The sequence below is a fragment of the Electrophorus electricus genome, chromosome 9 (assembly GCF_041902795.1).
Source record: "Electrophorus electricus isolate QZ-2024a chromosome 9, ASM4190279v1, whole genome shotgun sequence".
In the NCBI taxonomy this organism is placed as follows: domain Eukaryota; kingdom Metazoa; phylum Chordata; class Actinopteri; order Gymnotiformes; family Gymnotidae; genus Electrophorus; species Electrophorus electricus.
The window spans coordinates 18180001-18206093 of NC_137505.1; the positions used below are offsets into that span (position 1 = coordinate 18180001).

Here is a 26093-nt window from a genome sequence, read left to right on the forward strand (position 1 = left end):
TACATGTTGTACATACTTTTCTATCAGTTGCTCATGATCATCATCACCATGTCTGCAGCTTTCAAGTTCACACAATACTTTAAAGGTTTTTCATTTATTTATTTTACTTTTTGCAAATGGACTTTCCTGTGCACTCTTAGCCAATTAAGTTCCATTGTTTCAGGGACAAGGAAAGTTAGCACACACAATGTTTTGGATTAAATAAAAAATGAAGCAACTAATAGATTTGAGTATTCTCTGATGGCAGAGGCTTGGGGTGGGAAATTGTTGGTTGGGGGTGATAATGATATTAAAGCCACTGTGGAAATCATTGGTCTGTATGCTCCCGGATGAGTTGGCCCTGAGAGGAGAGACTCGGCCGGACCTTCCCACAGATTCAAGCTTGTGAAGCAGTGTAATTAGCATGCTTATATGAATCTGCAGGTCAGGACTTAGGTGTGACCATTGTGGAAATGGAGGGGTGTGTGTGTGTGTGTGTCTGTGTGTGTCTGTGTGTGTGCTTTGTTTGCTCTTAGATTTTGTTTTCATGATAATGTACACACTGTATGTCTAAGTGTCCTCACCGGATCGTCTCTCTTGTTTATGATAATATTATCATGAGACCTGTCACTCCTTTGAATGTATTGCTTGTATTATTCCCCAACAGAGACATATCAGCTAGAAGCTGCGTGGAGCTTCACAATCCCCCCCCCCCCCCCCCCCCTCCACAGAACAATTCTCTCAGCCTCTTTAGATAGCAATTGAGCTAGATTGGTCTTGATTCCTTCTGACTGGGAGAAAATCCACATTGTCTATTTGTGTTACCATTGCATTACCATTTAGATGCTCACCATTCCTAATATGTCACATGGCTTGATTAGAATTCAGGGCTCTCTAATACGCACGGCAAAGGTCTCAGGCTGTGGAAAACATTTTTATAAAATAATCCATTAATGCAGAGGAGTGCAACTAAATTAGTTACCAATTTGCTGAGCATGAATTAATGAACAGAGCTTCTCCCAGTTCCCAGAGTTGTAATTTTCATAATAACCTCAGACCTTTATTTGGCAGGTTGTTTAGTTTTTTCGTTTGAAGGTTTTCATTAGTCTAATGAGGACTGTGCAAGGGCGAGCAGTCAGCACAATTTACATGAGGAAGCTATCATAATAAATGAGGCAATTTGAATAACACGCACAGGTTTATGCCACAAGATAAGAGAGATTGTAAACCAGATCTGGAGGTAACCAATACATTAGAACAACTAATAACCAAAGTAATCCCAATAAAAGCCTTAAGTGAAGGGAATAAAATTAATGATAGATATATTGAACTGAAATGATATGATACATGATGCATTAGATTAATAAAATAAATGTGACCCGTTGTTAAAGAGGGGACGGCTGCTCCGTTTGGCTTTGTTTATGGTGGAGCTCTTTTTAATTAGGGTTGTTCATCGGATCAGTTTGTTTAGACAAATGAGATTACATTCCAATGGTTTAATGGTATTTCTCCACTTGTTTGATCTTTATGGTCTTAGCAGGGCATTAAATTAATTTCATGCGTTATACTTTCAGTGCTTTGCAAGGCATTACAGTTGAGGGTTTCACGTCATCAGTATCCAGGCAGGGGTGTCTGGACAGGTGACACAGAACTAACACATCATTTGCATGTTTAGAGTGCTTTCTGATCTCTCTTTATCTTTGTTTCTTTGTTGATGAAGAGAGACACCATCTTTCTAAGTTGAAAAGCAGATAAAAAAAATGAAAAACGTATAATACACTAAAGAGTTACCATATGGCTATGGCTGGCTCTGCGTTTGCCAGGTTATCTTTGCCAGCAGAAGTACAAACACATTTGGTGGCGTTCCACACGAAAGCAAAGTAAAAAAGCAAACTGCTATTAGAAAGTTGGGACTAATTGAATTGCCTCACAAAGGGAATCTGTCAGTGTTGCTTCTGACAAGCCTCTGTCTAATGAAACAGCAGGTAGTTGACAAACACGGAAACGTGAATGGCTCTAAAGCCTTTGCTGATAAAACCCTTTTTGACATCAAACATTTAACATCATTCCTCTCCTAGGGGGAAATGTTTGTAAATGCATGTCCATATGGGCGAGGCTTGGGGGCCGTGGTGTGTGGCTACCCATAACCCTAGTATCAACAATAACAACAAAATGAGTAATTTATGAGACGTAATCATTTCAGTCGAATTTTAGAATCAGTCCAACAACAGCTGAAATTGCACAGTTTTGAATAGATATGGATAGGTGTACATCATTACACTTAACATCACAGTCATTGACAGTTGGGATGCAGTCATGGGATGCAGTCAAACCAGCCATGACGATAGTAGACACATCCTGCAACAGTCTCCTGTAGTTTCTGCTCCTTGTTGCCTGATCTTGTGTTTAAAACATGTGGCAGCTAGAAACATGTTACACCTGAGGATGAAGCTCCATTGTTCATTGATTCTAACATTAACATTCAGTTCTGTAGGCCTTTGTTAATAATGCAAGTTAAAAGGTTTTTGTGTTTTGTTTGACATAATATTCATTCGACTCATATACTCAATAAAATATTTACAGCTTTTTGCAAACTCAAATCAAGTCAGAGCTTTTAAAAATGTGGCAGAGAAGCAATAGAAAATATTGGAAAAAAAAACGAATGCATAAATTATTACAATTGTGAATCTAAGTTATCCACTCGCTTCGCCTTGGCCTGGCCAGTCACAGGCTCAAGGTCACTGACCTTAAAAAACCTAAAGCCTGTTGACTGGAACTTCTACAGTTGCAGCAAGGAAGGAAGAACCTAAAGTATTGCACCAATGTCCACAGAGGACATCACTGTCCACCGGGGACATCACTGTCCACCGAGGACATCACTGTCCACTGGGGACATCACTGTCCACAGAGGACATCACTGTCCACCGGGGACATCACTGTCCACCGGGGACATCACTGTCCACAGAGGACATCACTGTCCACCGAGGACATCACTGTCCACAGAGAACATCACTGTCCACCGAGGACATCACTGTCCACAGAGAACATCACTGTCCACCGAGGACATCACTGTCCACAGAGAACATCACTGTCCACCGAGGACATCACTGTCCACAGAGACACACTTTAACATGAGTCAGCTTGCACTCCTTTGAGGCACCACAAATGCGTGCATGTAGCAAACTGGAAGCTGTTATAATGTATGTTAGCCCAGATTACTGCTCACTAGGGGCCTTCAATTCAAATAAGTTAACTAATTGCATCGATTAGTGATAAGATGAAGTCTGGAAAGGGAGGCTGTGTAAGGTTTTTTTTTTGGTGAACAAAGTTTATGAAGTAAAAATTGTACAGTGATGAGAAATAGGATTAAGTTACAAGAAAATAAGTGTCACTGGCAAACAATTCACCCTATAAGAAAATGTGATGGATAAATGAGTATACTTTCAGTGAAGGTTATCTTAATCTCATATATGTCTCCTCCAACATGAGCTTACATTAGCAGAAATCCTAAGCATTCACATCAACCATAAAAAGTAATGAACAGGCAGATTAGTGCTTGTGAGGGGTTTTTATGGCTTCACTCATTTGAAATGCAACAAAAGTTTTCTCTCTTGTTATATGTTTTTCTCATGCAATCCGGTTGGTCACCCTGTCTGTTATTGTGACAGTTTTCTAGAGCCGTGCCGCATTCACGTTATTCAACCGCCTAAAAGACTCGAGGCTCATCACCAGCTCATTGTGCCAAAGCAAAGAGCCGCTTTACTGTAAGCCAACCCCTGTATTGCCGGCTCATTGTGTCTTTGGTTGTGCAGGAACTGAGGCATACATTCAACCTCAGCATCCCGCTTTAAATGTGCAATGAATAATCACGTTTGGTTTGTCCAAGCTGACAGGCTCTGGGATGCATTGGTATGAATGATGGAGCATGGCAAGGGCTTATCACTATCACTTAGATAATTTGCCAGCTGGTCAGTGAATGGCGAAGCATGTGTTAGCCATTATATTATTTCATCAAAAACAGGAACATCAAAAGAAACAGAATAAAAGTTTTTTTGTTTTTTTTCCCCCCTCAACCTGTTTTAAAAGCTGAAATCAAAGTGGAGATGCAAAATGACGGCATGATAAAGCAATAAAATGTGCAGTTAAAAAGAATTCTCATGCTTTGCAATCATGCCAGGAGTTCTGTTCAGTGTGTATCTTGTGGGCAATTATTTCAGATTGCACTTGGATGGTATCAGGCTTGAATTTGTTTGCCGGCTTTTGTAATGAATTAGAGGGGTACAAGTATGTTGTACATATATGGAAAGTCTGCACACATATAATTTAATGCAGCAGAACTATGGAAACTCTTTTCTGATGCCTTACTGACATTCGCTCATATCCAGAGTGACTTACTAAGATGTTTTATTGTCTTCTCGTAAATGATTGAACTTTAATGAAAGTGCACACGGGCCTAAGCGTTAGGCTGCCATCAAGCTATGTCACTGTGAGAGTCAGGCGTCGTGGAGTCAGGCAGCGTGATCTGTGGTGCATCTGTCCTTGGGCTCAAGCTTTGTTTCCTTTACAGTGGCAATTTCTGAACCGATTTTATTTTGCATGTAATTATCATAATATTTGTCACCATTTCTGTGACGCCTTGTGTACGTTACTCACATTTCTCATTGTATCTGAACAACTGCAGGGCCACTGTGCCAAAATCAAAGTGCCACATGTAGCACTGAATTTAAATGAGCTTTTATGAGCTTGATTTTAATATACCTTCATAAATGTCTGTCACATAATGTATGTAGTGTAGGTTAATATCTGGTTTAATTTGAAAAGCAATAAGAATAAAAGGGTAATTCAATGCCAGTGTGATTCTTGCATAGCTTGATGAAATTTTACATTATCTGACCAATAACCAGAGTATAAATTGGATTGATTGATCATTTGATTGATTGAAGCTTTTAGAGAATTTACCAATTTTCAGTCTAATAGTTCGTGTAAAACAATCGATGTCCCAATTCTCTATTTTTTCATTAGTCACATTCAGCAGACGTTCACTGGCAAGGTTCATCTCCCACCTCGCCGTGGGTGCAGTCGAAGCGTGTTGCCTTTTGCCTTTTTAGTGTCTTTGCCATTCTTGTTGGGTGGGGGGGGGGGGGGGGGAGGAGGCAGCGAACGAAGGCGTGTGCTGACTCTGCCAACTCCTGCTAAAGACAAAAGCCCGGATCATTAGCCATGAGGAGGTGAAATGGGACTTGGCAGACAATTGAGGTTTATGATCAAACAGCACGTCAGTGTGTCCTGTCCGAGTGAAAGGGTGCAAAAAAAATATAATAATTCAGTGGATCAATCAAATTTTGCGAGCGGTGTGACAAACAGTGCTGTTGATGCAGGCAGGGAAATGCCCCCGGGACCCCCGCGGTTCGTTTGGATGGCTCCTATTTGCTCGCCTTCCCGAATGTTCCAACGTATGACACCGCTGACTGCTAATCACATTTCAGCAAGGAAAAAAAGAAAAGAAAAACGCACCGCTTTTAGGGACGTTGAAAAGAAAGAGGTTCTTTTTTAATTTTTGAAATGCCTCAAAAGTGACAGAATGCCTTCTCCTGCCAAGATGCAAGGCTTTGGTTAGGGGAGATAAAGATGCTGTGGTCAGCTAAGTGTATCTAGTGAGCGGAGAGGCAAATTTAATAATGCATTCTCATTCACTGGCGAGGGCGAAATCTCCTTGTCCATCACAGCGCGCTGGGTTGCGTCAGGTTACCCTTCATTTCACGGGCGCGTTATGGAGCCGTTTGCATAGGCGTGAAGGCGTTACTGCCTATTCACGAGCAGTCCGTTCCAGGCTTGCCGTTCCTTCCCCTACGTGAGTCGTGCATTTCCGTGCTGTTTATTAGCAAATTAGCTTGTGTCTGAAAGCTTTTTTTTTTCTTAGCAGAAGGTTGAATCACAATGTCCCCCCCCCCCCCTTTTTTTTTTTAATTCTATCACATCCTCCTTGTGAATTCCCGGTGCGCGTACGCGCAACTGCTGTGAACAAATTCACCTGCTTGCCCTTGGACAGATGAAATGTAACGATTTGCAACCCCGGTTCCGTTTTGCCGCTAATTTGTGCTTCCAAATAAAACACGGCGTAGCAACTGTCAAGAGGAGGCTATGTCGACCCTGGCTCTGATTCCCGTTCATCGTGTAGGCCCAGTGCGTCCTGCCTTTACAAGATCCGTTTGTCCGATTCCAGGCCTCTGATATGCAAACAGCTTGCTAGACGTCGCGAACATGCCAAGATCCAATTTTACCGAGATAAACAATTGCGAATTTCCACAACAGCAAGTCTTGTTTGCAGACTTCAAGAACACTGATTCTTGCACAGCCATCTGATGGCCTATTAAAGTGCAGGACTGCCAGGCACTCAGTCGAATAGAGCGCCGTTATCGTGCTGCCAAGTTGTAGCCGACTTGCAGACATGGTGAGTCAAACCTTTAAATTTTGACTCTAGTGTAATTATAGTCGGATACTTAAAGCTTTTATATCCTTTCAACTGTGAAGTAAATCAGTCCTAATAAAAGAGAACAGGGGTGGAAGAAAACCGCTGGAAGACTAATTCTCCGCTCTCTCACGGCTTCGCTCGTTTGAAAGCCTAAGTGTTCCAGTCACCTTGACTTTGCAGCAGTGGAGACCCCGGCGAAGGTTGCTTATCCCACCCAGCCCCGGCCCGGCAATTAGGTGTTTAAAAATTAATCTCTTTAGCTTGAAATACCACGCCAACTTTCTTCCATCTGTAAATGGAGTGTTATTAATTCAAGCAGCGTAAAGCCAGTGTTATGAATAATGTTATCAAAACAGATTTCCACACGCTTAACACATCAACCCGCTTTAAAGCCCCCCTAAGTATTTTTATAACTGCGAACCAGGCGCAAATGGATTTGCATCCATTTCTGCGCGCTTGCTTGTGTTCGCGAGAGCGGAAGGGAGTCGGACCCGAGCCTGTTAAGCCGTACCTAAAAAAAAAAAAGTTCCCACTTCCATTTCTCATTCGTCTTTCATCGTTGCTTTCGCGAGTGTTGCGGTACGTGGAGCCTGGATTAGCGCCACATGCAGCAGCGTCATTCCCAGTGGGATGGCAGTGCGCTCCTCTGCGGTCCAACTGCTGCCTCTCCGCTATTGTCCAACGTGTGAATACCGGTCCGGTCGAAGTGTCGCGATCGGGGGCGGATCCCCCCCCCCCCCACCCTTCTCCTGTTTGAATTTCTAATGCCTGTCATTGTGTACAGAGGGCACTGACATTGCGAGATATTAGTTATCGTGAAAAGGCTGCGCAAGATTCTTGAGTCTTGGAAAGATCAGGGTGACTTACTAATTTATTAGTCGCTAATGTAACACAACTGGAGAATGCTAAACGTTATAAAATATGCACATATCAAAAGCATATTATAAAGTCATTGAACATTCAGGGTGTAAGAGTGTCAAAGGAAGCGGTAGGCGGGTCCAGAGGAACTACTGTAGGCAGCCAACAAAGACCAGTTTATAATGTTCGTCAATAATATACGTTATTGCTTTTTGACGCCCTATTCTAGTTTAGGATGACTGACATTTCAGCACCCAGATCTAGAGATTAGCGATTGGTAGAATGGCGATAATGTTCTGTGTTCTAGGACTAGTTTTGTGTCGCTGCAGATGCATGCAGCCATTTCTCATGTTATCCCTACCCCACAGTTGTCGGTCATCACACCTTCTGCTTAAACGTTACGTTTGAAGCACAAACCATAATTCATAGCCTGCATGTCCTTAATCACTGACATTCCCAAATTTATACATAAGAGCCACACTTCGAAAAAGGACAAACCTTGAATGCATTTGCTTTTCAAACACTCGGGCCCGTTAATGCGCGCACCTCCTTCTGTCTTTTTAATCAGGTCACACGAGGTTACACAAGCCTCTCTCGCGGCCCGTCTGTTGACAAAACGACGGCTGTCGGCGCGGGGCCGGTGTGCCTCTCTCCGCGAGTACTCCCGTTTCAAGGTTCCCTCACGGAAACAAAAGTAGCGGACGGGGGGTTTTTTTTGTGTTTTTTTTTAATGCAGTCATCACAGGCAGTCGAGCCTTTAATCCTCAGCGGTCTGGCAATGACATCCTTCTCTGCATTTATTATATGGAGGTGCATGGAGGAGAAGAAGAAAAAACGAAAGGGGAAAAAAATGCTGACTTTGAACAAATGAACACGTTGACCTTTATGCAATAAATATGACATGGCCGTATATATGAAAAAAAAAAAAAAAAAAGACATCTTCTTCGGCTCCGACGTGCAGAACAGAATCAGAGAGGTTGCGTTTTGTCGGCCTAGTTTAAGGAATACCGTGACAGTTGGTCGTAGCGCTAGCGCGTTTACACGGCCGTGCGGGGGTGGCTTGGGCGATCGGGGAGCGGAGGCCTCCGTCTCCACGCGTGGATTCATGGTCGCGTTTTTGCCTTCGTTCCTGAACGCGCGTGACGGCTAAGGACGCACGAACACTTTTCGCCCACCCGTGTCGCAGTCTTCGGCGTGGCCTTGAGAACACGTTTCGCTTTATTAAGGCAAAGCAAAGGATTCATTATTTCAAAAAGGAGGGGAGTGGAGTGACGCACGGAATTGGTTATTAATGGCGCGGCCCAGCCACGGGGCAGCTGGAATTTAATGATATCCTACGTGAAAATATGAGGGTGTCACTTTCCCAAAAGTCATGCGAAATGTCAGCGTTTTAAGGTCCCGGTGCTAATTTTATGCCCGTGCACAGTAATGTTTGGGAGCGCATTTCGGAAACACGGCCCAGTGCCTGTGCTGATTACCTCTCTCACCTTCCCCGCTCTCAAATGGGTTTGTGCAGCAAGCGATTTAATCTGTAAGCGCAGAGAACATTAGGCGAGGTAGAGAGGTAGAATGAGAAAGAGAAGCCCGGCCTGTTCATCCCATGGAGATAAAGCTCTCCAAGCCGAATGTTACCTGTTAATCCGCGAGCAACTGACTAGCACTTGACTTGGACTCTCGGCAGGAATTTAGCAAGGTCTGATTTTCATCCCTGAACTGAAGAGCAGAAAAGAGCAGAGCCAAGTGGGTAAGAGGGGGAGCTATCTGTGATGACAGGGTCTCGAATACCACCCTATAGTGTCTCTGTGTTCATTCTGGCCATGTGGACCACATGTGCATGCTGAAGTCATTCTGAAAGAATTTGCCCAGTATGGATCGTTGCACACCTTTTCTCACTTTGGGGTACATGTGTACACATGTGCACATAAGCCTCCCTGTTGAAGTTCTGCACGGAATAAACTGGCATCTCTCCGGGTCGGTTTTTCCTTATGTGCTCTTTAAACTTAGGCATGCTCAAACATAACTAAAACAAAACACTACAGAAACATAGTCAGGCTTTGCTTAGGTGAATAAAAAGTGTTTGCTGTAAAAGGGTTGATTGCAACAGAGATGCAAGGAGACAGACAGACGTGGAGATGAGCTCCTGTGCAGTGCACTGTTGTCTCCATTTATGAGACTGAAAGGTCATAACCACTCCCCCGGAAGGCGGCAACTTTTTCAAGCCCATTGGCAGGTCAAATAAAATGTAATTGTCTGCTGAAAGCAGCAGCCGCCTTTGCCGAGAGGGAACTGACATGCTCCAGGTTTTAGCATTCTATGCTCCTGCTGTGAGGAACACAGGTTTGCAAGGACACAGGTTTCACCTGTCAATATATCACAGTGACTGGCCAGGCCAGCCAAATGCTGCCACACGCTCTCTCTCTCTCATTCTCTTTTCTCTTTTCCCCCTCTCCCCCTGTTCTAGTCCTCTGTCGGTCTCTCTTCCAGCTCACTTTTTTCTTTCTCTCTCTCTCTCTCTCTCTCTCTCTCTCTCCCTCTCTGCCTCTCCTCCGGCTCAGTGCCTTCATAGGAGGAATCAGCTGAAAGGTCCACAGGGACCTCAATTCAAACAGCGCAACTCCAAACATATGGCTTATTTTCAGCTCCCAAGGTCAATTAAAGCTATTTATTGAGAGAATGTTGCAAAATTTCCCAAGGTTTTCCGTCGATTTATCATGGAATGCTGTGTCTATCATATTAAAAATCAGGTGAACACGTTCTCATCTCCTTGTTGTGACTTTCCATCAAAGATATCAAGCAGTGTCAAGAGGGGTTTGAGATGTATTCTGTCTTCTGTTGTCGTTTGCATCTCTCTCTCTCTCTCTCTCTGATTCTCTGTGGCATGGCCATGCCCAAGTGTTGCTCACAATATAAGTCTAATAACATGTAAATTGGAGATAAGCCTAGATCCCTCCAAGTGATATTTTTTACATTCATAGTTTGTCAAGTCAATTCCTAAGCCCCTGTTTTAGCAGCACAACACATAAGGACTGAGAAAATTAACTGGAAAGGTGATTTATCACTGCAAGCATACTGTCAAGGACTCCTACTGCTGCCACAGGAGGGAGGGAGTGTGTGTGTGTGCGTGCGTGTGTGCATGTCTGCATGAACGCATGTCGTTTTAAATTATGGCATTTCATTCGGAATGCATTGTATTTACAGCGTCCCGTTTTTATTTGTGGCTCCTATTATCCTGCAAAACAGTTGTGCATGAAATGTTATTTGTGACACGACTGACCTGAAAGGATTTCATGAGGGGTTTCTCCGGCGGGCAGTGCCGCACTCGGACCTGTCACAGCTGCCGCTGGCAGCCCCAGCGGAGAAATATCACCTGGAAAGCGCAACATTCCCCTCCAGCCTCTTCCAACGTGCTGGCGTCTGCTGCTGTAATTAAGTCCCAGTCAATGATTCTGGACTGACGGTGGGAAATAAACAGCAAGGCTTGAGCCAAAATGAGTGCAGAAAGCGAGGAGTGAATTAAGAGAATCTTCAAAAAGGCAGTACCACTCAAGAGTGGCTAACGAGAGTGCAGCATGGCCGGGGGTGTAAAGGGTGGGAACGTTTCTTAGTATATCAGCAGCAATATGCAGTGCCAGTTTATTTGGTCTGGGTTCTCAGATGTTATTTCGAGAGCTCAACTGGTAATTTGAGAGCAAATGTATGCTTCGCAATGGGCGACAGATTGTTTCGCTGTAACAAAGCGCCGCAAAGCAGCCTGCGATCCGGCATTGTGTGTGCGGTGAGCCCCTTGCTGACTCCCAAGCAGAAGTTGGTTAAAGCAATGATGTATGATTAATGCCAAGATGAAATATGAGGCAACAGTGGATGCAAACCAACTGCAACGCTTCCGACATCCAAATCTCCCCTATTGTTTCCCGTCTGCAGAACTCCGCGTCGCTCCCTCTCTCTCTGTCGCTCTGTCGACTTGGCGTTTGTCGTATCAACGCCATGGGACACGCCAGAGCAGGAAAAATCCTCTCAAACACTTCGTGATCTAATAATCGTATCTGATATATTTTTCTCCCCCACTAATCCACTCACCTCTTTATCTCCACACGCGTGCACACACAGACACAAAATAATAACAGCCCATCAAGTGTTGGTGATGACCTATTTGAAAAGTGAACGTTTGATTTTTTATTTATGAAATTAAATTACTAGCAAATGTTTATCCATTAGGCAGCCATCCATTGTCAGTAATGAACTGGAGGGGAAGGGAGTTTTGTGGGAGAGGCTGCAGGGAGCTCCTCCGCTGAAACCTGCAAGCCTCCTCTCCGCCTCCCCCTCTTCCGCGGAGCCTAAATTATGAAGCCCTCATCCTGGCGGCTGAGCCTCAACCGTTGGTTTGCCTGACGTTTCCAGGGCATTTGCAGATGCTTGAAATAATCTCTAATGTTTTTGCTCAATCTGCTCTGGAGATGGATGAAATAAATACTTTAAACTAATTAATGTAAGACCAGCTGTTACCAAGCCTTGGCTGGCGTTAGTGAATATTGATGGGAGTTGCGGGGCTCCTCTGGTCTCGCCGTGTTGGCGCATGATTTAGAGGGCCATGCAAACACGTATTAATTCTGTATGAGAGGCCTGCTGTGGAAGGGGCCTTTGGATTGTCCGACTTGGTTTTTTTAGAACCAACATTAATAAACGGGATCAACAAGCAGGCTTTGGTGCCAGCACAGTCAGACCCAGGCTCGGCCAGGCTCGGTTTGTAGCCTCGGCGCTCAACCCTCAGATGCAACGGCTCCTGATGCGTGTCTGAAGAAGCCCGCGATGGTGATTGGCAGCTCGCTGGGGCAGCGTGTCGTCACTGGGCTCTGTGGATGGGAATGGCTGTGGGCTTACAGTGTGTGTGTGTGTGTGTGTGTGTGTGTGTGTGCGTGTGTGTGCGTGTGTGTGCGTGCGCCTGTTGGGGGCAGGGGTGGGGGGGATGGATGATGGCCCCTGTGTGCACATGTCTAAGACAGAGAGAGAGCGATAGAGAGATGGATGTAGAGTTATGATGGCGTGCGCGACAGATGGCAGGGGTCTATCCTCATGGATGTGATTAATGGTGTGTGATGTCATCAGGCCTCCGACAGGCCACTGTGGCTCCTCGGATGAAGTGTGTCCCTGCTCCGGAGCTGGGCCCCGCTTTACATTACATTACATACGCGACATCTGCTTAATGCCCACGCTCAGATTTACACCCCTTCAGATGCTGCCTCCTCCCGTTTTAGGGCCTAAAAAGGCTCTGATGTAGCTTTTCTGCGATTCTGCAATAAGATAAATGGCTTTCATTAAAGACTGTAAAATGGCTGTCCAGTCAGAACTAAAAGACTTGCATGTTCATTTGTTTTTTTATTCATTTTGATAAGCTACTTTCAGTGCTATAAAATGTTTCATTCCTTGTAATATGGTGCCATCACTGTTACAGTTACAGTATGTTACAGTGCGCAGTATGTGTTCTCTGTTCAGGTAATTCAGTAATAGACAAGGCATTATTACCCCTGGGGCATTATAGTAGGTCCATTCCATGCTGTGAAAGGTATTCCCTGTTCCAGTATACACCTGTGCCTATTTTATTAGTTTATTAGAACATGCAAAAGGACTTAGTTTGTAGCTATAATTAAACCAATCAGTACAGAGTTGTGATCTAGTAATTGATCCTGTTACTGAAATCACTCGTGTTCATTTTAATTTGGTCTGACTTGCTTTAGTAGGTCTGGCTCCAGCAGACGCCCTTACTGTGTTTCTGAGTGCTATTTCCTGTCCATGTCTATCTTTCGCCAGCTTTCCGACGGACAATAGAAGTCACCTTTTTAGCTCCGCGCTTTGCAAACACTCAGACCTGTAGAGGGTCAATCACAGATGTTTGCCTCCTCTGTTGAAACCTGTTTTAAGTCACCCGTGATTCCGCTCTGATAACTTCTGCCTCAGTCGTATTGATTTTCACCCACAGATTCTTTCACCGGACTAGTTCCTTTCAGATGAGCTGGCAGTGCCGCTCGTGCCCGAGGAAATGCCCCCGTGCTGAAAGGTAGTAAATGAAGGCTGGCCACCTTGTGCCATATTGTCTTTGTTGCGGAGCACGGGCCCTTGATGATCAAGGCCTGCCATGTGCATCTGACTGAGCGCAGCCTCTTCATAGCAGAGGCTTGGCGGGCCATATGGCCCGGGCAGACTTCGATTCTTAGCACATCTACGCCCACAACATTACCGGGGACAACCGACACAGCCGCAAAACCACTGAAAGGGTGGCTCGTAGTGTTCTGTTCATGAATTTCATTCCATTCATGTGATTAGAAGCTCTCGAGCATTGCTAACAGCCACACATACAGTAGCATCAATAATAGGGTTTATTCACATGACAGTGACAGAATGGGCTATCAGTCATTTCCAGCCGATTGGACATGCTTGTATAGATGTTAATGTGATTTTCGCACAAACAAAATGTGTGTATAAACACCAATCCCAGAAAAAATAATGATTTATTCCATACTACAGTGTTGCAACTGACGCGTAATCTGTTCCTGGCTGCAGTTGTGCTGAGTGAGTGTGTCTTGTGCTTTGCCCCCAGAAGAACCCTCCATGTGCACCCCTACAGCGAGGGACAGCTACGAAAGGTTGTCGCTGGCTGGCCAGGCGTTACCTCCTGGGTTCCCATCACCTTTCTTGTTTCCTGACGGGCTGTCATCAATAGAGACGCTCTTGACCAACATTCAGGTGAGCTCTTGATGGTGTACCAACAGGTTACCAACAGACAGTTCATGTAAGGTAGGTCTGAACTTTCTACCAAAAGTATAATAGATGGTTAATAGATGGTTACTTTGCACCAAAACAGCACAGAGTTCTTGATTGCTGTCTCCTGTGAGTCACCAGCTTAATACTGCTTCTTTAGTAAGGGCGTGCAGGAAGAAAAGCCAATCTTTGTTGACTAATGTTGAAAGACTTAGGATACGATAAAAGAAGCTGATAAAAAATAACTCAAACTTCAATGAAAAGAAACCAGAATTGAAAGTATATAAAATGCTAAGTTTTTTCTCAAAGCCCTGGCATGAGGCAGCGATTTCTGCTTTGAAAAACCAGCCAAACATGATGGTTCCATTTCAGCGAATCTCAAACATCTGTCTTGTAAGGATGTATGTTATCCACCCACCAGGTATTACAACAAAGCTTTACATGATCAGGCTCTCAACAGTCCTGTCATATAGGGTGTCACAGCATACGCGTGTTTTTTAGGCTTATTCCTATTGGACGTTGGAAAAATAATAGCTGACCTGTTGACCTGTAGTGTCGTTGATTGCAGACTGCAAAATCTTAAAAAAGGAGCTAAGTGTTGGTATGTTTGTATGTGTGTCGATATTGTTGTGCTCCTTTCTTAGCAATGTCTATTATCCACAGAACTCCCTAATGATTAGTCAAATGGCTCGGTCTGTGTATTGTGTGTGTGTGTGTGTGTGTGTGTGTGTGTGTGTGTGTGTGTGTGTGTGTGTGTGTGTGTGTGTGTGTGTGTGTGTGTGTGCGCGCGCATATATAGGCACTGCGCAGACATGCAGTTACACATAATGGCCTCTATTAGCTCAAAGCGAAAATGCTGCCAGACTGGCCAGGTGTGTCATCACAGAGCACCGCTCCTCAGGTCACATCACTGTAAATGACGTGAATGGGTCGGATGCTCCACCCCCACCCCCCAATCCCCTGCCACCCATGTAGTGCTGCCGAATTCACACCCCTCCACCCGCGACGCGCTTCCTTCCGCGCCCCGTCCTTAGTGCATTACGCCGCCGCAGAGAAGAAAACGCCGAATAAGCACAAATGCGTCCTGCACGTCGCGCCATCGGACCCTCGATCGCCGCCGTTGGCGGTGCGCACATGAAAGCGGGACGGAAAGATGAATGTGGCTGATTAGCATGGCCTGTGCGACTAATGATGGGAGGCGGGCAGGGGCCGAGCACCGCTCCTGTGATAGGGACATCAGAGGCACACTGCCCCTGCCGGTCTCGCCGGTAATTAGCCCGAGCGCACGGACTCCTTGCATGCGCCCGGGTTGAGTTAGTCATCTTTAATCATGATTCCAGAGTAACGTTTTGATTGAGCGCCCATACACAAATCAACAAAAGTGATCCAAGCAGAAAATTGAGATAAAGCAACTTAGTCTAAATTGGGGTCATGCGAAGGAACAATTAGTATGATATAGCCCATTGCATCTGCTTTAATTGCATGTGTGTTGGGCAATAATTGTTTTGAAATGGTCACAGCTTTATCAGAGCCACAAATGCACAACTGGTTATACAAGTGCTGGTGAGAAGTCTGTAAAATGTTTGTAACACCTCGACCTGGTACTTTCTAGCTACAGAAATCAATTAGATGGATAGAATACTTTCTCTGTTTTACCCTTCTGGCCAAGAGAGGTCATAAAAACCTCAGAGCCTTGATATCACTCTTGCATTTCAACTAATTAATGAACTCTGACTGTAAGACTGAAAACTCCAGTGGTTAGACAGAGATTTTGCACTACAATCAGAAGCCTATAATAACCCTTGTGTATTACTTAGCCTCTGCTGATAGGATCTGCCTACACATGAAGTTGCTTCCAGTGCGGTATCTTTGTGGTGGGCAGTATAACACATGTCCCTGATACTTCTGTAGGGTCTGCTGAAGGTGGCCATCGACAACGCCCGTGCCCAGGAGAAGCAGGTGCAGCTGGAGAAGACAGAGCTGAAGATGGAACTGTTCAGGGAGAGAGAACTCCGAGAGACCCTGGAAAAGCAACTGGCTGTGGAACAGAAGAACAGAGGTACACACTCACACTCTCACACACACACACAACCTCTCACACACACACACACACACGCACACACACTCTCACACACACACTCTCTCTCTCTCTCTCACACACACACACACACACACACACACACACACAAACACACACACACACACACATACACAAACAAACACACACACAATTTATTATCCACTGAATAGTGGATTTTTTATGATGTCTGTAGGCCACGTTTGTAAATATAAATGAATGCTATCACTGAGATCAGTATGTAAAAGTAGACCACGGCCATTCTCGGTAAGCAGTCACTCAGTTCAACCATTTAATAGCAAATATAAGTTCATGAGTAATGTATCCTCAGCACCCCCCAACCTTTGCTTCATTATAATGAATGTTTCAGCATACACAGTTTCCATGTACTACTGTCTGTCACAGTGCAGCAGTTGGGAACAATGTACACACTGTGTCACGTAGCCTTTAACCACCATGCAGTTAGGAAAAGGAGTTGTCAATATTGCAAGCACACAATGTATTCACATATCCAGTGGTACACAGCGCTATATCTGATCATTTAAGGAATAGAGCGACAGTTTTTAAAGTGATTTAACATGGCAGGTTAAAGGCTTACACACATGAGCTAGACTTCCTGTGCTTCGTGTGGCAGCAGCTCCAAAGATGTGATCATAACTACAGCAGCAGGAGGCATGTTCATATTATAGGCTAGAAATGAGCACACATTGATTTTCCATGCTGAAGTGCTTGTGAGCATATTTTATATTAAGGTAATTATAAATACATATGCCATAAATGGTTCAAATAGTAAATATTTTTAAATGTAGAACAGAATTTCTCAGGGGAAAGTGATGATTGGTCTGTAGATTGCTCATAGTTGGACTAATAAATTACAACCATCTTTGATAATAAAAGCACTCCTTACATTTTACATTGCCCCTAGTTACATTCTCTGCTGTATCCCGTACCACTGTATTAGCGCACATACGTTTAAATATATTTGATACCCATATTAAATGATTTATATTCTTTGTACACAAAAGTGTCACCAATTGGTCTTAATCCTCATGTTCTATGCATTCGCTGCACGTAATGAATGAAGTGCAGTTTAATAAAGCGCTTCCTCCTCAGTATCCGTGTAAGTGTGCGGGAGTGCCCTGCAGGCACTGGCTGCTTTATATTCAGCAGACTCCTCCCCTTTTGTCTTTGGAGTAAGTTTTGCTGAACCTTGTCCCACTGGCACTTTAACCCAGGTTAATCCAGGTTATCGCTGGCCCAATTATTTTGCTAATGACACAGTCCATTTTCGTTGAACAAGAACCCCCCCCCAACTTTCTATGAGCAGCAGAGAGCGTACTCAGAATACCAAGTCGCTCTTCCACCAGTTATTAATTTCAGAATTCTTTGCTCATTTTACCCCTCTGGTTGATTGGGACTTTCAACCTGGGACTGCTTTGTGTGTGGGTGTGCGTGCGCGCGTGTGCGTCTGCGTGCGTGTCTCTTCAGCGATAATTCAGAAACGCCTGAAGAAGGAGAAGAAGGCCAAGAGGAAACTGCAGGAGGCGCTAGAGTACGAGTGCAAGCGGAGGGAGCAGGCGGAGCAGTCGCTCAAACAGACGTCTCCCACGGAGAGCCTCCGCTCCCTGAACGGTGAGCCGCGTGTGACGCGTGCCTGCGCTGGATGCCCATTCTCCATCGCATTTCCAGGGCGGAGCAGACCGCAGCTAATGAGCAGCCGGTTTGAGCCAGGAAGAGAATGTGCTGCTGGACGGCTCGCTAATGAAAAGTAATAAGGGGGACAGGCTCAATCACAGCTCCGTTTAGCCTATTAGCCCAGTTTAGTCTGACATTTGATTTGAGCAGGAAGCTGTTAACCGTCAATTTGTACTTTTTGACTTTCAGACAACTATTCCTGTTTGACGTAAGGACGATGCTGTATTAGTCAGGAAGGTGTTTAACAGCCTGGGTTCACAAGTAATTCAATTACATGAGAAAAAGTTCAATTGTTTGCAAAACTGTAGGAGAAAAATACCTAACATAAATAAAGTGTTTGGGTGCAGTTATAAAAACATGCAGTCTTTAATTAGCCCCACCTCATTAGCATTAGTACATCTATAATGCTCTCGGTATCGATATAATATTCTAGGGATTTTAATGGAGGAGAGCCTTCATATTTAAACGAGGAAGGAACTGTCTGTGTAAAATAAATGCTTTTTCAGCCATATAAACAATTGACACATTTGACCCAAATCTGGGTTGTTCTGACGTGATTGAGTGGTTGCTGTCAAAATCCCGCGTGAGGATTGATGTGGACTTATACCTGAGATTCAAAAACACAAGTGCCCTAGACGCCAATGCGACCCCAAACCGTGTGAGCAGAGTCTAAGCATTATGTACTGTAAGAAGCTCGCGATGTTCTGAAGAAGTAGCAATATCACATCTGTGATGTCTTTGCCAGAGACTCAGATCCAGGTTGGGGCTAACATGTGCTGACAACCTGGAGTCCTGGTCTGCATTCGCTGCATTCCTCACCTCATCAGGGTTTGAGCCTCAGTCGTGCTATGTGCCGCGGCCGTTCGTACCTGCCGCCATCAATCATGCGGAACGATGTTCAAAAACAAAGCCCTCCTAATTAAGCGCAGATGCTATGGATGTTTAATCGTCATTATCCTTTCATTTTGCCAGACTCGTTGACCCAGGAGATAGAGACTGACCGCAGCAGTGGCAGAACAGATGCTGAAAGGACAATACAAGGTACATGTTTTTTGAGGAGACTATAAATCTCGCCGCAGCTCCACAATATGAGGCTTAGTTTCAGCCTGCTGTTCAAGCATGCAGCTCACCATCTGGGCCACAGAGCTCACAGTTCGAGAGGAAGGTCAAGATCACCAGGATTCATCAAGACAACACTTCATTGTAAAAAAAATAAAGTCGGTCTCGCTAGCGAAGGCTGCATGTTGACCAGTGTCGGAAAAAAAGTAGACTCATTGGCCATTCTTAAAACAGGAAGCGGCGATGCCGGTTTTCATGTCCTGTCCGCCTCTTTTCAGTGTTGGTTTAAGGTGTGGGATAGGGAGGTGAGGGGGGGATGTACCTTTTTTGCTTGCAAATGAGCAGCTGGGGACTTTTAATGCTGCCTTGCAAAAGGAAACTTCATTTCACTCTATTTATTTAAATCAGACTATTTCTTCCAATGTCTCATAACAATTGGCATCATTTTCTGAAGAAGTTTGCCTCTTACATTTGCTGTATTCTGAGCCCTTTTTTAAAAATGAAGTTTGTTTGTTTATTTATTTGGTGTGTCAACAGAATCGCTAAATGTCTACAAGGTGCCTGAAGAACATGCACTTTGATTTCTGTCCATACCAGCTAAACAAAGGAAATCCTTAAAGTCCAGTGTAAAGGTTATTAGGGGATGTTTTTTCCCCTCTCCGTGTTTCAGGTTACGGATAAGATGTACTCTCGGCTGTTGTCAGCACATTGCCAAAATCTCTGATACACGTGTCAGAAGTTCATATTGGCTGTGACTTTCACACCCGTATTAAGCTATATCTTTAATCTTGTAGCTTGAGGTACAGCAATAACGGTACTCGCTGATGTCTACCTATCATGTGGTTTGGGTCCTTATGTTGCAGAGGTAGCCACTGGGGGCAGTAGCTGAGCAGTCTGTGTCAAGCACAGAAATCAAAGTTACCTTTCTGAAATGAATAATGGACAAGTCTGGAGTTTCTGCTTTACCTGAAAGGAAAGGTTCAGAGAAGCAAACATCTGGGCAGAGTTTCCTCTTCCCTCAGAAGTAGTCAATCAGCCTGTCATGTTTGGTGTCCAAATTTTGCTTCTTGACCTATAAGGGTAACGTAACTAACAAATAAAGTGAAATTATGGCTATTGATTAGCATAATGCAAACTTCTTGCTGAGATGCAGTTTCATAAAATGGAGAATAAGACCACATTTAAATGGTAAAGATGTCAAATTATTATTTAAGAGAAAAGGTGATTCCAAGTTTTCAGTTTTCAACTGCGTGATTTACTTTAATTCAGTTTTATAAATAACAGTGTCCTTTAGGGTGAAAACTATCACAGGCAAGTTGATTTGATATTACTTCATCACAATGTTTTTAACTACATTGCCTGAGGCATGCACTAAAATGAGCTAGACTGAGCATTTTAGCATACAGTTGGCTGGATGTTAACTGGTGGTCATGAGTTTCCATTGACTGTTAGCTGCAGTATGTTAGCATCAAGGCTCAAGTGCAAAACTTGAAGAAGCAAAATGTGGACACCATACATCGATTACATTTGATGGACATGGAAACTTATGTGTAAGCATGAAAGTATTCCTTATTTATAATTTTAATATCTTTAGTTTACAGGTGAACAGATGCACTGAAACCAAACTCGGCAATATACACTGTTCACTATAAAAATCATAAGAAATGCCCACCAGACCTGAATATGCTAATATCCTAATGCTAATATCCTAATGCTAATATCCTAATAAAGAATCTATTCTGAAAATGTGCTCATTGCAACTTTAACCACACATACTGAGTCAATGATAGTGCCACAATTTTTTCTATAGTTCTGTCATGATATAATTGCAAAGCTCATTTGCAAAGGTGTGATTAATCTTTGAGAGATTTTGGATTGCACACCAACATTTAACTGCTAAACACAGGACGCTTACCTGTCCCCTGCCTCATTAGAGCCACAGGTGGTCAGAATCACATTCCCCAACTATGGCAGCAGCTCAGGCTAAGAGTGAAAAATAAATCACCCTAATGCAACATCAATCTTTCTTGGATTGTCGAAATATGCAGAGTGAAAGAAAAGACATTTTCAAACATTTCGATTAGTTTGCACACCACCCATTTCTGTTAGCAAATGTCAAAGAAATACTACAGTTCTCATGCTGCCTTGTTGTGATATTATTGGTTGTTGTCTCTGTTGAACTCAGAGAATGAATATGTAACTCTGCGTCAAGTAGTATAAGTCTTAGCATTTAAATAACTCTACCCATCAGCTTCCTGAGAACACCACCCTTATCAATGAATGAGTGGTCTCCATTTCCCTTTGAAAATAGTCTGTGGAAATTGCTATGAAATGTTGGAAATGGCAGTTTAATACTCACTCTCAAGTAAAAGCCCCATAACCCAGTTTGATTAGCCTACTTAAAAAGATATTTTTGTGAAGGAAGAATTCAATGAAAGGAGTAGTCTTTTAACCCCACTAAATCTCACCCAACTGATAACTGGGGCCTGAATAATTTTGTTCTAGAACATAAAGTCATGCATATTATGATAATACAGTTTTTATGTTAAGGATTAATCATATTTCTGCAGTAATTGTTATATTTAGAAGTTCCTATTTTAAAGTCACAAAATGAAAGTCAAGGAGAGTGTGAACAGAAGAAGGGCATTGGCTTAATCGGGTTCTTTACTCATAGACTCAAGTAGAGGCACACACCCAAGTAGGATTTGAACGGATGTTGAATAATCCGTTAGTAATAATCATCTTATTAACTTTTAGTTTACTTCACTTGCAGCTATAAATCTCCCTAAGTTGGATAACATAGTCCCTTATATTGATTATTGGTACTATGAAGAAGACGTTTAAAAGAGTGGTGAATGTAACACTGCTTGTCTGTTCAATTAGAACTCCATTCATCTGGGATCCATGTCGTTACTGCTGTAACAAACCCCGCCCCCCCAACCAGTGCTGCATAATTACATGCAAATGGCAAAAAAAGAAAAAGAGAAGCTGATGAATTATACTAGCGTTAGAGAGAAGGAGACATGTCCGACCTGATCCATACACAGCCATTTCAATTTCAAGTCTTCACTGCTGGAAAAAAAAAGGAAAAAAATAATGAAGGTATAATTTCAGAGAACTAATTATTTCTATTTGTCTTTTGTCACACTCTGTAATTCTGCTATATTAACACAGTCTGTGTTTATTAATCGCTTTTCCAGCGTTTTGAATCCGTTCCAAGAATAAGCTTGACTGTTTTTCCTGGCTTGGCGCTTCTGGTGGAGCATCTTGCCACTAAATCCTGGCGATACCATCCATAATATCTCTTCGGCATCTCTTCTGATTCTCGCTTCCTGCCTCTTGATGTGCGCTGCAAGTTTACATGACCCTGTGAGAAGAGATAAAGTTCTTTGTTGCAAGATTAAACATCAAAACAGTTAAAGTGAAATTTAAATTAAATGAATGAATGTCACTGAAGCAAAAAGGCTGTAATTAATGGTTCCCTTAATTGTCTTCATAAAATATTTGCATGGGCATAATTTGCATAATTTACATGTATTAATTAATCTTTCAAAGGAATTTTATGCTGAGAGAAGCCAAAAATTCTCTTTGTTTTATTTAGCATCTAATGAAATATTTATCCTCTTTAATGAACTTTTCATCTTGATTTGAATATAAAAATGCCAACGATTTTAACATATTTTAATGAGGGGGTTTGTTCATAAAACAACATGGCAGGCATCTGATTTTTCCTACTCCAGAACATCAGTCATTTTTTTTTTTTAAATCTTGTACTATGCGTCATAGTTTACCTACACTCCATTTCATTTAGAATTAATATGCTAATTGATAAATGTAGGAGTAGTTTCCATTGAAATTACATGGTGCCTAGGTACACAAACAAATTTCCTTGAACGTAAATAAGCATGTTGCTCCTGATTTTAAATTATAAACTGATGTGTAACAGTAGACTTAGTTTTTTTTCCTTTTTATAAATGTATTTATTTATTTATAAATAGTGAATTTGCATAACATAGCCCCTGATCTGTGCTTCCTCTGGTTCTTGCAGTGAGAATCCACTTACCTACATGAAAGCACTGCTCAGATGGATGGTGAGGTTTTGTAGCTGTTCTTGTATGTATTCTGCTACACCTGCAGGATCCACTGCCCAAGGCTGTTACATGCAAACCAAGCTAATAGTACATCCCCAACATCACAAGAAACGACCCTGAATGAGGAACCCAGAGTGTGCTAAACCAGATGATCACTGTGACTGTTTTAATCTGTATTATAATTGCTTCTTTAAAAAAACAATCAAACGCACACGCACGCACAGGCACACACACACACACACACACACACACATGCATGCGTGTATATACCACAGGTGTTATTGACAGTTGTATGAACAATACCAAAAGTTTATTGTCATGCTTATAGACTTCACCTTCTGTGGCCTGCAACATTTTCCAATATTTTACTACAAACTGTACTGCTAAAACAATTTAAAGCCTTAGGCACAGAGTGACGTACTTCTGAGTCATTCCCAATTAACCGCGGCTCCTGCTGCTGTATCAGGACTGGAGCTCTCTGTGTGTTATATTCAGCGGTGCAGTTCACACAGTAATGACTTTTCCAGCACTGGTTGAATGGCGAGGGCCAGAGTGCAGTACCTCGGAGACTTGGGTCTTCTTGCTGTAATTAGCCCCACTGTTTGTCTGTCCATGTAGCAAGGCTTTGTTGCTCGACACACAGCACTGTGCAAGGCTAGGCCACAATTAATCAAAGTTCACAGGGTTTCTGAGCTCATATTAATCAACATTTCTTGCAGCAGACACCAGATTATTAGCTAAAAGCAAAAACGTCTAAATGTTGAGATGATTTATGAGCACTTTCTTTATAGTCCAACAACAGATGATTTTATTTAAACAGGACTACAACACACATTATCAAAAAGTAGAAGTTTCTGTAGTGTAACTTAATAAGAGTCATATGGAATAGGTCACCAACAAAGCCAGTAGTCTATGCTGCAGCAGGTACTGTTCCTACCATATCCACAGTTACAGTGACCATGGCAAAGTGACCATGGCGACTGTCTCATTCAGACTGTGAGCACAGCTACGCTTCCCCGGTCTGCCACCATTTTTATGTCTTTTCGTGTGCTTTTCTCCTTTAAAATGGAATGGTTTAGCACCGCCAAAAAAAAAAAAAAAAAAGAGAAAGAAATGCAGTAGCAGAGCATTTCGCAAGCAGAGGAGATGTTGGGGTAATAAATGTCAGGCCGACTCCTGAGCCATGGCTAACAGATGCTTTTACCAGCGCAGGACCTGAGAGGCCAATGCACGCTCAGCTATGGGCTTGTTGGAGTGTTCCCTGGCAATGCACAGACCTCGTTAGAACGCACATGTCAGGAGAGAGCGTCGGAGATGACTGGCTGCCCTTTCCGATAAACAGCGTTTCTGCCCAGGAAGTGTCATTTAAGGCGCTTTACATGATGAGTGCAAAGCTGTGTTTGAACGAGTGTGTCGAGAGAATGTCCTAAACGCATACAGCAGGGTGTAGGGAAGACACACGGCATGACATGACGAGTTTAACATTATTGTGGGACTTATTTGTAGGTGTAAAGCCTCATCGCATCATGATATTGCAGACTTTTTATGGATGAGTTATAATGTAGGAGGCAAGCCAAGGTTCAGCCATGAACAGCTACTTGTATAACTGCTTTAATATTATAAGTGTAAATTATGCTGGGGTGTTAGGTGAAGGTGTGATGTGAAACGTGGCTCACATATTAGCAGGAGGTAAAATAACATGGGCATTCTTATTTGCTGGTGCCTCAGCTGTTATCTGTGTGACATCAGCTGAAACAATGGCTTTGCTTTCATCTTTTTTCTTGACCTTCGTATAGAATATAGAATCACCGGTGTACAAACGGCTATTTACGGAGACAGCAAGGAACTTTTCTGCAGTTTTCACACAAATTCAGAAAGTCCCGTTTGTCCTTTTCGCTAATTTACTTCAACGTCTCAATTTTCTTTTCCTTTTTTTCTCATCTGCAGATGGAAGACTATTTTTGAAAACCACCGTGATGTACTGATAGGATGGTGCGGAGAACAAAGTCTCTCATGCGAAGATTTGGAAGAAGTCTGTCATGTGAAGATTGTCATATGAAGAGAGCCCTGACCAATGGTCTCTTTAGTTACAAAAACAGGTCAAGCTGACTGCAGAGGCTCTGCAGAGACTCTGGGTTTGGCCCAGAGCCGAAGGCCGGGCCAGGTCAGAATGTAGAATTAGGATTCTACTTCTCACCAGTATCAACAATATATTGTGGCAGATATGGGATTAAACATGCCAGCTCTTTTGAAGGCAACAATTTGAGCACAGTAAAATGTACCACGTGGTATACTTGGTTATCAAATCCACAGCACTGAAGATTTTTTATACTGTATTTAAACCAGCGAGAAAGCTTTGAAAAAGAAATTCTGATCCAGGGGTTTGTTTTGTATTAAATCCGTAATGTCATAGCTGATTGCCAAGTTGTTAAAGACCCTAGCTTGGAGAAAAAGCCTCTGGAAATGCGAATTTGAATATATGTTGATCAATAGACATGACTAATCTTTGCTTTAAACGTTTTCTAAATTAGAAAAAAAAATACAATCAAGTTTCATTTTTATCATTGTTGTATATACAAGAAAAATAGGTTAACCAGCTCACTTTGTTATGTGTATATAAAGTTAAAAGAAGGTATTGTGTATGCAGTAGAACTATTAGGAAAACAATACCAACATTTATATTGAATTTATAGATTTGTTTCTGAGCCATCATCTTTGCGGATAGCTGCCATTGCGCTGAGGAAGCATGCAGGCATGTCGATGTTTGTCCTGAACTCTTGTTACTCAATAAATACGTAACTGTGCTGAACGACTACGTACGCAGGGTTGGTTCACTTACACCCCATCAGATCTGACACAGCTCATCTCCTACATCAGCGTCCGTATTAGTGACGTGCAGTCTGAGAGAATCTCCTCAGTGTGTTTATTTTACCATTAACATATGGAAGTAGTGGCAACTTTGAAAGGCTGTATGCAGGTAACTGTTTGATAACAGATAAATGAGAGCTGATATTCCCAAAATATAAGTTAACAGAGGAGCTATTTTATAATAACACTCACCGTTAAAACATGTGAAGAAACAGCAAGTATTATCTTTGTGTTTCTTTCA

The 26093-nt window shown here is 42.9% G+C and overlaps 1 protein-coding gene across 2 annotated transcripts in view; it reads left to right on the forward strand.

Moving 5' to 3' along the window:
* dachd (dachshund d) overlaps nucleotides 1-25796 on the forward strand; it is a 95771-nt gene extending 69975 nt beyond the window's left edge. Inside the window, exons 7-11 of one of the 2 annotated variants that reach the window (XM_035523018.2) lie at nucleotides 13905-14047; nucleotides 15974-16121; nucleotides 17628-17771; nucleotides 18807-18875; nucleotides 24932-25796. In XM_035523018.2, coding sequence (XP_035378911.1) covers nucleotides 13905-14047; nucleotides 15974-16121; nucleotides 17628-17771; nucleotides 18807-18875; nucleotides 24932-24969 — 542 coding nt within the window. In that variant the 3' untranslated portion in view covers nucleotides 24970-25796. Of the gene's footprint in view, nucleotides 1-13901; nucleotides 14048-15973; nucleotides 16122-17627; nucleotides 17772-18806; nucleotides 18876-24931 lie in introns of both variants that reach the window. The other variant, XM_027005225.3, reaches the window with a different exon arrangement.
* Nucleotides 25797-26093: the final 297 nt, after the last annotated feature.